The 14,569-nt window shown below is 41.8% G+C and overlaps 1 protein-coding gene across 2 annotated transcripts in view; it reads left to right on the top strand.

Annotated features, from left to right (window-relative positions):
- Positions 1-14,569, top strand: part of sik2a (salt-inducible kinase 2a) — a 208,539-nt gene that overhangs the window by 40,708 nt on the left and 153,262 nt on the right. For both annotated transcript variants that reach the window (XM_059639119.1, XM_048562031.2), the window contains one exon: positions 10,221-10,284. In XM_059639119.1, coding sequence (XP_059495102.1) covers positions 10,221-10,284 — 64 coding nt within the window. The remainder of the gene's footprint in view (positions 1-10,220; positions 10,285-14,569) is intronic.

A 14,569-nucleotide genomic window follows, 5' to 3' on the forward strand; every position in this document is an offset into this window, starting at 1 on the left:
GACCAGAATTGGACACAATGCTCCAGCTGAGGCCTAACCAATGATTTGTAATGGTTTATAATAATTCCATTGTTTAATCTCCTGTCTTTCTTTTAATTTTTCCTGTTTCATGACCAGGCTATTCATTGTGTTTTCTATTTCTAAGATTGTAAAAGGATACCTCTTTTGTCCAGAGCATGGTGTTGGTTTAGTAACAGTGCTGTTTTCCATATAAAATGGATCATACAATTATTCCATCTGTTGATGGCTGTTAAATTGCAGAGATGTATGTAACAACCTTTTGAGTGGATATTGCCTTTTTAAGAGCGCATCTATCAATCTTTTTTTTATTTTGGAGAGTAGAGCCAAATATGTGATGCTTACAGGCATGAAGAATTCCGACATGCTCTTCCGATTTAGAAAATCGGCTACGTTTATATATCAACTTAATATTGATGTATCAGATGTCTTGCATATGCAACACTTGTTATACGTTTGCCTGTAGAATAAAACAGATTGGGATTTTTTCAATTGTCTTGAAATTGAGTCAATTTGAAAACACTCCACTATAATCTATGACTGCAAATTAGTTTTGGAACCAAACACAATAGTCTCCCACCAATTGTGTCATTTTATTGTCAACATCTCTCAGATGTCCACCATAACCTCTTCCTTTTGAGAGCAATGCCAAGGCACATTCAGCAGTAAACAAATCCTTCCTCTCATGCAGAACATGTCCCATTAACCGCCTTTTGGAGCCCTTTTCTCCTTGGGCCTTGTGCTCTCTAATTTCTAACAGATCCCCATGCATGTCACTTGGGATGTGACAGACCAGAAGACCATAAGACAGAGTCCTCCCTTTTGAATCGGGCACCTGAAATTTTCAAAATGTTAAGAGAAGCGAATGAATTTAAAATCTGCACAAGAGTAACTTACAAAACAATATAAATTGTGTGGTCATAAGAGATGAAGCCACTTAATTATATTTAAATATCTGGCATAAACTTGTGGTACAAAACTAAAACACAAATGAACTTTGAGTGTGGGATTGAGGCTTCTACATTTCTGTTGTAAATGAATTTAATAATCTATACCTGATAGCTTCAACATACATTCAATCACTTGGCATTGCCAATATCCTCCAATCTGAATGACATACATTTTACGCACATAGATTTACACCAAATTGAAAGGAGACGTAGCAGAAGATGAACGAGACATTTTTTTGGGGCTTGGTTTGACTTTCATAAGCTCTAGTTTTCACTCTGTACTATCAAGGTTTTGTTTTGTGCTGATCTTGTCTAGGATTTTTTGTTTGGCAAGCAGGTTGTTCTGATTTACCACATCCATTTCAGTTGTTTCCTCCAGGGGTAAGGTGCCCACTGATAAAGTAAGAATTCATCGAAGGACCTAACCTTTTTCAGTCATGTCTCAACCCTGTTACTGACAAAAAATCATCTGGCTCCTATAATCAAGTTGTGTGGTACTTCTTAATACTTTGTTTGTCATCCTAGTAGTTTTTTTTTCCTTTTATGTGGATTCCAAATTACTGGAAGCCCTGACTAGACTGTCAGACATAGCTTTTGTGGTGACAGGTTTGATGCATTTGGGAACTATGCAGCAAATGACAAGTGACATAAAATTTGGTGCATTAGTCACACTGGCATTCTTCACCATAGATTATTTATAGAGCTTGGGATGAATTGTTGAGTGCTATGCTGGCTTGTATAAAAATTGTGTGTGAGAGATGTTGAGTGTGATGGTTGCAACCTTTTCCTAGCCCGACTTTTTTAGTTTTGAATCAAAGAATCCCTACTGTGTGGAAACAGGCCCTTCAGCCCAACAAGTCCACCCAGACCCATCCCCTATAATCCACCTAATCTACACATCCTTGAACACTATGGGCAATTTAGCAAGGCTAATCCACCTAGTATGTACATCTTTGGATTGTGCGAGGAAACTGGAGCACCCAGAGGAAACCTACGCAGACACGGGGAGAATGTGCAAACTTCACACAGGCAGTCACCTGAAGCTGGAATCAAACCCGGGTCCCTGGTGCTGTGAGGCAACAGTGCTAACCACTGAGCTACCATGCCACCCACGTTCTTGATGTACCAGGAAGGGATATAGATTCTGAGACTCCCCTTGGGACTGGGCAGGTTGCCGGTTTCAATTGAACTGCTATCCCAGTTATAACGGTGACAGGTTCCTATGAACTTGGAAGGTCAGTGCTTACCAGCATGCAATCAACAAGCCACAATCACCTTGAGGATAGGGAATTTGGTTATCTCCTTGGCCAAAATAGCTGACAGTTCAAGTGAGCAGGAACTGGAATTGGGCTCAGATCACATGTGGCTAGTAGTTACACTCGTACTCCTGCTGACTCCACAAAAATGAAAAACCAAAATGTCAGCTGCTTTTGCATCTATCTTCATAGTCAGTGGTCCTTGAAACAATACCTTTTTAAAAAGAAGCTGCTTCTTGCCAAGGATGTTTGGGATCTGCCGACCTTCTAAAATTGCCTTGGAGCCTCCAAGACATGACTGTGAGCAATAAGTAATAAAGTAGCAGAAAAAGCATGTTTGTGTTATTTTTCCCCCTCTCTCCTTTTTGAAAATGTGAAGGAATTGAGAAGAAAGTTTGGCTTACAGTCTCATGTCTTCTGATTGAATAATGGAGACCCCTTTTCCAGTTGGTAAGGGAAAGCGAGTGGGCAGTGAAGTCCTGTTGCCTACCAGTGGCAGGTGTGGAATTTGGGCATTTCAAGGCACATCCACAGAGTTAAGACCTTTACAGAAGCATCCAAGTTCCATACCCAAGAAGACAGCCTCAACCGTGATCTTGGGTTCACATTGCACTCCATGTAAACCCACCATACTGTTCGGTATCTGTAAAAGCTTCCTTACTGTCCTGTTTTGACACCATCACCTTGATAACTTGTTTTGATCTCTCTACTGTAATTAGTTTGCATGGCTTTGGTTTACTTTGGTTAGACGCTTGGCATGAACTTTTAAACCCATCATTTTTATCCCAGTTATTTGATTTTGACTCCAGTACGGGGTATTGAGTACAAGAGTTGGCAGGTCAGGACTTTGGTTCGGCCACATTTGGAGTACTGCATACAGTTCTGGTCGCCACATTAACAAAAGGATGTGGATGCTTTGGAGAGGGTGCAGAGGAGGTTCACCAGGATGTTGCCTGGTATGGAAGGTGCTAGCTATGAAGAGAGGTTGAATAGGATTATTTTCATTAGAAAGACGGAGATTGAGGGGGGACCTGATTTTGAGGCCTACAAAATCATGAGGGGTATAGACAGGGTGGATAGCAAAATGCTTTTGCCCAGAGTGGGGGACTCAATTACTAGGGGTCATGAGTTCAAAGTGAGAGGAGGAAAGTTGAAGGGAGATATGCATGGAAAGTTCTTTACACAGAGGGTGGTGGGCGCCTGGAACGCGTTGCCAGTGGAGGTGGTAGACGCAGACAGGTTAGTGTCTTTTAAGATATATTTGGACAGGTACATGGATGGGCAGAGAGCAAATGGACACAGACCGTTGGAAAATAGATGACAGGTTAGACAGAGGATCTTGATCGGCGCAGGCTTGGGGGGCCGAAGGACCTGTTCCTGTGCTGTAGGTTTCTTTGCTTCTTTGTTTTCTTTGTTTCTTACCACCTTCAATTTTATTTTGTAATTATCTCTGCCTCAATTGATCAGCATAGGTCATCCCTTCACTTGCTATTCAGCTGTTGACACTTTATTCGCACTGTTTTGACACTTGTGATCACCTGCAGAGACCTATTGTTAAGCCTGTCAACACTCCACTCACCATTTGTGCAATTTTTTTTGTCTCTCTTCTTAAGATCTCTGTCTATAAATTCTGCACCTGTGTGCTTCTCTTTACTACTCCACCTGATGAAGGAGCAGCGCTATGCAAGTTTGTGATTTCAAATAATCCTGTTGGACTATAACTTGGCGTTGTGACTTTTGACTTTCCCAATTTTCAGGCATTTAGGTTCAAAAAACCACTCCTCAGTGTTAGATCAGACACTCTCGGAGTGGGTCTGGTGCAGATTTGTCTGGCCTTGTAGATCAGTGTGAAATTGAGGCCCGACAATCCATGGCACTCCAATCAATGTTTCTCACAGTGGGCACTGGCTTTAGAGAAAAGAAAAGCCTCTTTGACGTTCAGTCCCATAAAGGTGATTTTTCTCTTCTTTCCCTTTTGGCCACAAACATCCACAGCAATTTATATATTTGCTTAATAGAGATAATGCTGAGGCTTCCTGTCTTCCGAGAAAGTCTGGTTGAATAGGAAAGTCTGCTTTTGGAAGAAGAGAAAACGGATTGGAAACTGGAACTGAGTGAGAGAGCAAATAGCGCAACATGCATCTCAAAGTACATCATCTTGAGTAAAAATGGCAAATATCAATCTGCATACAATTATTTCCATCTCTGTCAGGTTTGATGGGTCATATTTGAACTACTATCTGCTATGTGATGCAGTGGGATTAAATTAAAATGTAATTGGAGGTTTTACTTGTGGCAACAGGTTTCTGGATCAAAGGAAGCTGAGTAACTCAGCTGGGAATTTGGAAATGTCTGTTTTACTTTGCTCCCTGCTTTGTTGGAGCCTCTGGCTGGCCCTTTCATGGGAGACTGAATAATGAGCTAGTGCCTGCCTGAGATGGCCAGGAATTAGGGCAGAGACTGTCTCTCTGAGCCCAGTAGAGACCAGACCTCGGCTTTAACCAGCACAGGGATGAAAAGCTGTTTCCCATCTCTTTGGCAGCTGTTGTAGGGAGCCTGGATCATTACCTCCCAATTTTGGGTCCTATCTTTTGGTGTGCTTCTCATTTATTTCCTGTAGCAAATGCTGAGATTGCCTGTGCATTCACTGTGTGGTCTGAATACAGTGAGGTACAAAATAAAGCTCTGTCCTACTTTCACTCATGCCTTCAGCCTGAGGCAAAATAAAACTAACTGTGCTTTCCATCTGGTCCCTGTGACCTAATCGAGGAGCTGCTTCACACTGCGTTCCTGCATCTGCAATGTGGGCAAATACCTATAGAGGTAGCATTTCAGATGTGTAGAATGGCAAGACAAGTTTTTTTTTACATGAAGCCTGTCTGACAGTTTAGGAACCCCTCTCTGCAGTAGCGTTCATCTGTATCTCTGTATCTCTCCCTGTCCAGGAAGGGAGGAGAGGAATTGTAGGCCCTCTGGTCACCCTAGTGAGTTGTGGGTCACGTTCTCGTGGATGATTTTGCAACACCTCGCCTTTGTCACCTAAATCACTGTGGGAAACCAGGAAGTTGTGGTAAAACGACTAAGCAGACATTTAACAAACCTCATGACGTTTTCTGAATGCTTTCTCCACCCCACACCTCAAATACTTGTCTGTCTCTGTGTCTGGACAGAATTTCTCACTGCCAATTACTGGCCAGTGCCAACTTGCTGGATAGGATCATGTGGATATATTTATGAGGCTAAACCTGAAACACTTATCACCCAGATGGCTTTGCAGTGCAGCCATCTCTGCTTGATCACTGAGTATGTTCCAGCGAATGTCAGAAAGCCAGCATCATGTGGGCTTGAAGGGAGGTGCCTGGCACAGTGTGAACAGGGATGGCTAGTGGAGAAACTGAGCTTTAAATAATGTGACACGTCTAGGCAGAACAAACAACCTGATGTTGGCACAGTTTTTGGTCTCCAGCAAATGTAATGAGTATTTAAATATATATGTTGTTTATGTCTGCATCTGGTGCTGACTCAGCAGCTCTGAAAGTGGGAGTAAAGTGCTGGTTTTTGAAGGTTTACTCTGTGATGTAATAGACTTGTTAGCAAAATTGAAGCCCTAGGTATCGATGTGGTATGGTGGTGTGGTTGAGAAATTTGCTAGAAGATAGAGCAGCAATCAGTTGTGAATGCTCCTTTCTCAGACAGAAGGGAAGTAAACATGGTGGTCTCCAGTGATCGGTTTTAGGGCCGATGCATTTTTTTTGATATTAATAACAGAACTTGGGTATAGTTCGCGGTTGGCATAGAACTTATAAGAAACAGGGCGAAGTTTAGAAGTTACTTCTAGTGAAATGGGCATAGTGGTGTAGTATTATGAGGGAGGCAAATGGAATGTTGGCCTTCCTTTCAAAGGGAATGGAATATAAAAGTAGGAGGTTTTTCTGAAATTATGCAAAGTACCAGTCAGACCGCAGCCAACGTACTGTGTACAGTTTTGGGCCTCCTATCCAAGGAAACACATATATTGGCATTGGAAACAGTCCAGAGAAGGTTCACTAGGCTTACACCAGCTACAGAGGGACTGTTGTGAGGAGGGGTTGAGTAGGCTGGGCCTTTGGTCATTGGAGTTTAAAAAACTGAGAGACCACCTTAGTGAAAACATGCAAGGTTTTTAGGGGACTTGACTGGGTGGATGCAGAAAGGCTATTTCCCCTTGCGGGAGATTCCGGGACCAGAGGGAATTATCTCCGAGTAAGTGGTCACCTGCTTAAGATCCAAGTGAGGTGGAATTTTTTTCTGGGGGTAGTGAATCTATGGAATTCCTTATACCACTGAGGGCTGTTGTGGCTGGTCATTAGGTATATCCAAGGCCAAGATAAGTTGTTAATCAGTCAGGAAATTAAGGTTTCTGGGGTAAAAACACGAAAGTGGAGATGAATAGTGAAGCCGACTCAAGGCTGAATGGCCTACTTTAGCTCCTGCATTCTGCGTATTTTTTAAATAGGGAATTCTTTTGAAAACACTGCTTCAGTATCTACCAGTTCTCAAAATCATAATTTGTGAAGATGTCAAGACGTTGGAAAGGATGTAGGGTGTGGGTGTGGTGGAAAAAATTGGTGTCTGATTTGTTACTACTGTAGACAAGTTCTGTCCCTGTCCTGCAACAAGGGATGCTTTCTAGGCTTTGGGGAACCACCCTGGAGAAACAAACATGTTTTTGTCTTATTAGTGTTAAGAGGAGAAATGGATGTATCTATTTTCCTTTCCTCCCACTCAGTCTTGGCCTTTGCCATTTGAGACTGAGAAGGTGGGCAATCTGTGCACTTGCCTCTAGTTTTGAAGTGATTGTTGTTTGTTTGAAGTCTGACGATTGCTAGTCTTTGAGTTCCCTCCCTTTTCCTTCGTCTGTTTCCCACCTCAGGCCAACACTCTCTTCTGGAACAGGTGGGGGAAGAGAGTGCGAGGGATCAGCAGGAGAGGGCGAGAGAGACACACACACACTCTGACTGTAGTTGGATATGCACCCTGCATGTTCATCACATGAACCTGTCTCTTCACTTGAAGTACTGCCATGCAGCCCATCCAAGTGTGGAAAGTATTGGATTGATGGCCATTAAGAATCACCCAGAGTCAACCTGTCTGCTTTAACATTTAAAAAAAACGCTGTGCATTTAGCTGGCAGTCATCGTCTTACTGCGTTCTTCATAGGAGATTGGCAGGCTGCTTCTGTACTAATCAATATCCACTAGCTGACCGATCAGCGTTCTCCACTCATGCAGACTAAACGTACGTTTCCCTTTTTAAATTGGTGTTCTTGTGAATTGTCCTGGTGAGTGCCAGATTAAAAATGAAATTTACAAAATGCCTGTTCAGCATCCCTCTAGTTTTGTAAGAACCTGCTTGTTCTTCCCAGTATATTTAGGGCTAAGAAATTAAATAAATAAAATTACTTTTTTAAACAAGTAAACGTCCCTCTGCTTTTTCCTAGAGTTTCACACCGTAATGCCTTGACAATTCATTTTTAATTCTTACTCCCTCCAAACTGGTCTTAGAAAGCAACCATCCAAATATGATCAGACCTATGACATTCAGATGACCCTGTGAAGCCCCTGAATTTGTGCAGCAATATTATGCACAAAAGCTGCATGGAATGTGTGTAACTGTATCTGCAATTAACAGAGGATTATTTCCCTATTTCAAGAACCCTACATGCTTTTATACTTGGTCAGAAGTCACACAATGTCAGGTTATAGTCAAACAGGTTTATTTGAAATCTCAGGCTTTTGGAGTACGGCCCCTTCAGGTGTACCTGATGAAAGAGCAGCGCTCCAAAAGCTTGTGATTTTGAATAAACTTGTTGGACTATAATTGGTGTCATGAGACTTCTGACTTTATTCAACCCAGTCCAACACCGGCATCTCCACGTCATGCATTTGTACTTGGTCCTATCATTAGTGAGCTTTCTCAAAAGTGTCCCATTTCAGATATTCTGTATCGAATGCTCTAGCGCAGTTAGATACAGGTCTGCTGTGCCTCATGCTCAAACCCAAGGAGATGCTGCATAGTGTTACGTCAGCAAATTCAGGTCAAACATTTTGGGGCGTAGGTTCAAATCTCTATATGGTAGCTGGTAAAATTTAAATTCCACTAATAACCATCTGGAATTGAAAGGTAGTCTCCATAAAGTTGACCATTAAACCACCATTGTTATAAATCTCGTCTGGTTCAGTAAACGTTTTTAGGGATAAATGTCAGCCAAACCTTGGCCACTGTTGCTTATGTGTAACTCCAAGGCCCACAGAAATGTTGTTGATTCTTAGCTGCTTTCTGAAATGGCCTAACAAGCTGCTCACCTCAGGGCAGTTAGACATGGAAATCAAATGTTGGTCAAGGATGTTTGAAGGAATAAAAACAGATCATATTCCCTGCTTGCTGAACCATTCTTTTTATTTCCCACACCCAACCATCCTTTCGTTTGCCTGCTTGCGAGTTCTTAAAAAGCATTGGACTAAATTGAAAGGGATATAGCATTATGCTATAGGTACATTCACATGAGGGACACTATCCAAACAGGACCACATTTAGCCAATAAAGAAGACTTTTTACTCCATTAGTCTGGCTAGGATTTAACATGACATGAAAGACTGCTGTGCGACTCTGCACAACCGATTCTGTCACCTGAACTGTGTTTCTACTGGTGGTAGTCATCACTGAATTACCATCGGATAGCAATAGAGTGGCCACCTGTTTCTGTCCTGCTGTATTTCTGGCTTCTGTTGTCGAGGGCAGTAATTTTCAACTTGGTGTGGGAGGGACACTTCACACTGTGCGTTTCACTGAGTGACGACTGCTGTTTGATCTGAAGTGAGAAGGCCCTGCTACGTTGACACCGGAAGGCATACACGACGGTGTACAGATTGAATATGGGGACATTAGAGACTGTGTTACCATGAGTGAGGAAGAAGTAGTGGTTGGAAGACAGTAGTTAGCAGTGCTGGGGAAGGATTTGAAGTACTTCTGGTCTGATTAGAAGCGAAAGGTGATTGGAAAATGCATTGATCCTGGTTAATCATGAACTAACTCTTTCTCTTCTACTTTTGAGCTGAGTGCAAACTTGACTGGCAGCCCTCTGGAAGGGGCTGCTTTCCAGTTTTAGTTGACTTCGTTAGACCATAAATACAGGAGCAGAATTAGGCCATTCGGCACATCGAGTCTACTCCAGTGTATAATGAGAAAACAGCACATTTAATGTGTTGCAGCCATCAATGTCCCCATTTCAAATCTGTGCTCCATTATGTACAACTTTCCTGTTGGCTGGTTTTCACCTGTCTTAACAGAAGATCTGAACGTAGACTTGTGGACCTAATGAATCATCACAAAACAGCAAAGATCACTAAAGGTAATGAATGACTAGGTGCTAAATCAATAGGGGTCAGTGCAGAACATTTCACTCACATTCTGAACCAAGTTCCTTAATCCGAGTGCCTCAGAATTAAACAATGTTAGAGTTTTGAATAAGGGGTGGAATTTAGAACTTGGGTTTGCTGTGCACTTCCGTCCAACCCCAGTCATAACGCTAGGGTATGTCTTATTCTCTGCTAAGAGGATCTCCACCAGCAAACTGCAAACATTGCTTGCTGGATTCGGATGGTGTTGAAATTGTCTAGAATTTGCTGAACAGAACTAATGTTAGGAATTTAATGTGGAGCTTGGGTTACAAAAAGAAAAATGATTGAATCATGGTTTACTTTCTTCTCTTTAAAGCTTTTTCATGCTGATGTACAATCTTGTAACTATGATTTTTGGTTCTTGAATGAAACTGTGATGTTTTTGAGAGTAATGACTAAAGGCCTAAGAGGTGAGACACACATTTCTCTTCTGTTTTCTTATATGCTTTTCAAGATTCTTAAGGTCTGCAATATCCAACAGCAGTAAATTTTTCTTTGAGAAACTCAATAGTGTTATGTAGTGTTGTATGTGACTTCCTGTTTTTTGTTCTTTACAGGTGATGGAGACCAAAAACATGCTGTATCTTGTGACTGAGTACGCTAAGAATGGAGAGATTTTTGGTAAGTGATTTTAATTATGTATTTTTTATATCAATTTCCTCCACATCTGACTGACAGATCTGCAGAATTCAATGTGCAAGAAGATACTGGTACAGGTGTTCAAGTGAAAATGAATAAATTGAACAAGAAGGCTCGGTTCTTATTGCGACACCTGTTGTTTCATGGTTAGAAGTGGCATTCAGTGATTGTACCACAGCTTTCTTCCTTGCAGAAGTATCAAGTGATAAATTATGGGATGCCCCATAAAGCCAGGTTGTATCATTCAACTTGCGTTCTCCACAGTCAAGAAATAATTCTCAAATCTTTATTTCTTTTCACCTGATATTACTATCTTCTGGTGATTGTTACCCTTTTTAAGTGTCAGTTTGACTTAGTTGTCAACATTCTCACTTCTGAAGCAGTAAATCACCAGTTCAAATGGTCCCTCATGACTTGAAAGCATAATTCAGGGCAGTACTTCTAAGTTGTACTGAAGGAGTGCTGCATTGCCAGAGATGCTGGTTTTCAGATGAGATGCCAAGGCTCCTTCTGCCCAGACAGGTGGATGTTAGAGATCACAAGTCCAGTACTTGTTGTAATTCAATTATTCATGCAGTATTGACTTCTGAAACTGTGTAGGTCAATACATCAGCACAGCGATTTGCATGCATGGTACCTCTGAGAAGCCTCTAGATTAAGCTGGATAACTGCACAGCTTGAAGGGCATGTTGCCTGGGGCACTGTTTGAAGAACAGCAGATTTCCCTCTGTGTTCTGTGCCACATCTTCCATCAGTTGGCATTAATAATGCTGTGGTGCATCACCTATTTGATTTTTGTTTTGGTGGATACTGACTGTGGAAATGCCTGTGTTTGTCTACACAATGATGATGACAAAAGAAGAGGTAATTTGGTGGTTGTAAAGTCCATTTGGAATACCACAAAAATATATTGAGGTGTCACCACGTAGACTCAAGTTTGTCTCCCTTGCACATTCTCTCCTTGATCAAGAACAATCAGCTTGTACTCATGTAGCTTAAGTAATATTTCAGGGTCACAACTGCAAACCTTTTTAAAAAATTAGACTATTTCTGAAGAGCTGAAACTTTTGTATTACATTGAAGTTGGTTAATAAGGCTAATATCTATCTCGAAAACGAAGCGAGGACCTTGTTGTGATAACCCCATTCTGTGTCCTTCTCCTAGAGCAGTGTTTTCTGTTGACTGAATCCACTCTAACTCCTTCCTTTTGATCTTGTGCGTGTTGCTGGTCTTGCAGCTCTTGAGGCCTGTGTAAGTACTTGGTATTACAGTGTAATCTGCAGATGATTACATCTGTGATGGAGCTGGCTGTGATGCAGTAAGACGCTTCAGATAAGCAGAGGTTAATTTTATCTATTGAATAGCCACCTGATTTATGGAGGTAAGGGCCTGCTATGTTTTGACAGCTTATTACTGTGACACAGCTGAGTGTTAAATTCAGCACTCTCTTCTGATCCACTACAAGGGCAGACATCCTGGTCAGCAAGCAATGTAGAAAGAGGAGGTGAACCATACGGAGCTCTTACAGGGCCTGACGGGTGGATGCAGGAAGGATGTTTTCCCCCTGGCAGGGAAGATTCAAAACCAGGGGACACACTGTGAATAAGAAAATGGTCACTTAGGACTGAGGAGGAATTTCCTCACTCAGAGGATGGCAAGTTTTGGGAAAGGGCTGAGTAAGCTCAGTCACTGAGTATGTTGAAGACCGACGTCAATAGATTTCTAGATTATTGATGAAAATGATACTTTTTTTTCAGGAATATTCATAAGAATACCAATGAAAGGAGAAAAAGCAGCTTCTGATCTTTTTCCCAAAGTACTCAATTGCTCTACTTCCAACCCAGAGATTTCAAGATGGTAATTATATTGAAGGATATTGGGGGATAATATGGGAAAGTGGTGAAACAGGCTTAGTTGGCCAAATGATCTGAACCTGCTCCTATTTCCTTTGCACACAAGTGCAGAGGGCAGTAGCGACCACATTTTTCAGGTGAAGGCTGAAGAAAGGAATCCTGGCCTCTTAAGAAACTTCACCACCTTTTTTAAATTTGTTTTTTGGATATACCTGCATCAAAAGAGGACAATGTGCTGGTTGCCTCTCAATGTTGGACAACTACTTAAATGACTGGACACTGGCTTACACTTTTTAAAATGGCCTTTCCACCAGAAAGTATTTGATATTTTAGTGGGGACAGTGGCCTAGTAGTATTTATTGCAGGACTATTAATCCAGAGATGCAAGTATGTTCTAGGACATTGGTTTGAATCCTGCCACGGCAGATGGTGGAATTTGAATCCAGTGAATATCTGAAATTAAGAGTCTAATGATGACAGTGAATCCATTGTGGATTGTTTGGAGGAATTAATCTGGTTCACTAATGCCCTTTAGGGAAGGAAACTGCCAACCTTACACGGTCTGGCCTATTTATGGCACCAGACCCATAGCAATGTGATTGACTCTGACTCTGAACTGCCCCTTGGGCAATTAGGGATGGGTAATAAATGCTGCCTAGCCAGTGACACCTTCATCCCAGGAATGCAGTTTAAAAAAACCCCCAGCAGTGGGCCTTTTCAAGATGTTTGCCAGACAGGGAATGGGACAGTTCATCATTTCTTCATGAACTTTGATGCTCCAAGGACTATTTTAGACCACTGTGGATGCTGTAACGCTTCCACTTCCTCATTCAGCACTGGACAGTGTTGGGATACTGCTAATTAATTTTGAAGGGGACCCCTTCTAATCAAATACAGCACTTTTATATAACTTCAGGTGGGACTCTTGGATGATAGTGGGAACGTGCGGGTCTAACTTTCCACCTGCCCTGTAGTGTGGTGTCGACTGTTGATGATACCTGTTCCACCATCACTGCTGCCTTTCAATTTTTGCTTTCCCATCCTTTCCTTCTTGCTTGAAAACAATAGTGAATTTTTAAATTTGTCTTCCTCTAATGCACCTCCCTTATGACCATTGTTTATGGATATACAGCATAGAACAGTACAACACAGGAACAGGCCCACCATGTCTGTGCTACCCATGATGCCATAGTAAACTAATCCCATCTGGCTCTGCATGGTCTGTATTCCTCTCTTCCCTGCCAGTTGGTGTATCTAGAGCAATATTGTGTTGAGGAAGATTATCACACCTGGTCCATTCTTCACCCAGACATGCTGCTGCCAAGCTCTGGTAATAGCCAGACAATGAGAGAAGCAGAAAGCCTGGCAGCCGAGATGCTGAACCTGGGACCTCTGAGGTCAATGAAAGCATTCCTACCATTGGCCTACCTAATCTTGGATAACTGCAGCTCATGGATTAAACATAAGATTATCTAAGTCTGTACTTTTGTTATTCGCTTCCTTACTTTTTTAAAGCCAATGTGAGGAGCCCAGGATGATGTGGCAGGAGGGAGACATGAAACTGGATTATGAGGTTCGAGATGTGTCCCTACATCTTTAGCTGGGAAATAGTGAATACAACAATTAATAAGGTTAGGGAATGGAGTAATGTACCAAACAAAGACAAATGCAACATGCTGTAATTAGACAGAATGGTACAATACATGATTTGTGTCTGTATGGAGGTAATGATATTTGGTAGAACTTAAAGTAGATTTATCTCTACTGTCGGCTAGCACAAATACTCTTAAGTGTGTATTACGTGTATACAATGGTGAAATCCCTTTCTGCTTAAAAGGGAGAGAAATTAAACCTTGCCCTAACTTAGAAGGAAAATTTTGACAGTGGCCATTGTACACAGACACACCAGGGGCTATCATTGAACATTTTTATTTGCACTCGGGGTATGACAGATTGGGAGCCATCATGGTCGTTTGTTGAAAAATAGAACTGTTAACCAGCTTCCCCCACCTTTCATTGTTTGTTTATTTTATTTTAAACTCCTCTCCAGCTATTAAATGGTAGCTCGCAACAAGTTGGTACGGCTATAAGATGTTTTCACTTCCCATGAAAACATTGGCATTAAGAATGAGGGGGCCAATGGCAGAACAGGGGAAGTTTTGGTTCTCTCCACACCTCTCCCTGTTTAATGCTATGCTCACTTCATCAGGCATTATAGTGAACTTTGTCAAAGCTCAAGCTTTTTAATTTGCTCCACTTCTGTGAAGGAGCCTTGTGCCTTGAGTCTTCTCTTTCTTTAGGGAACGGTGAACAGCACAGATGGAGCTTCTGTCACTTGCTAGAGTGCCAGGGCAGTTTGTAACGGCTCAAACGACACAACTGTCTAGAACTTTGAGGTAATGTCACAACTGCAC

Source organism: Stegostoma tigrinum, chromosome 32 (assembly GCF_030684315.1).
Source record: "Stegostoma tigrinum isolate sSteTig4 chromosome 32, sSteTig4.hap1, whole genome shotgun sequence".
NCBI lineage: Eukaryota > Metazoa > Chordata > Chondrichthyes > Orectolobiformes > Stegostomatidae > Stegostoma > Stegostoma tigrinum.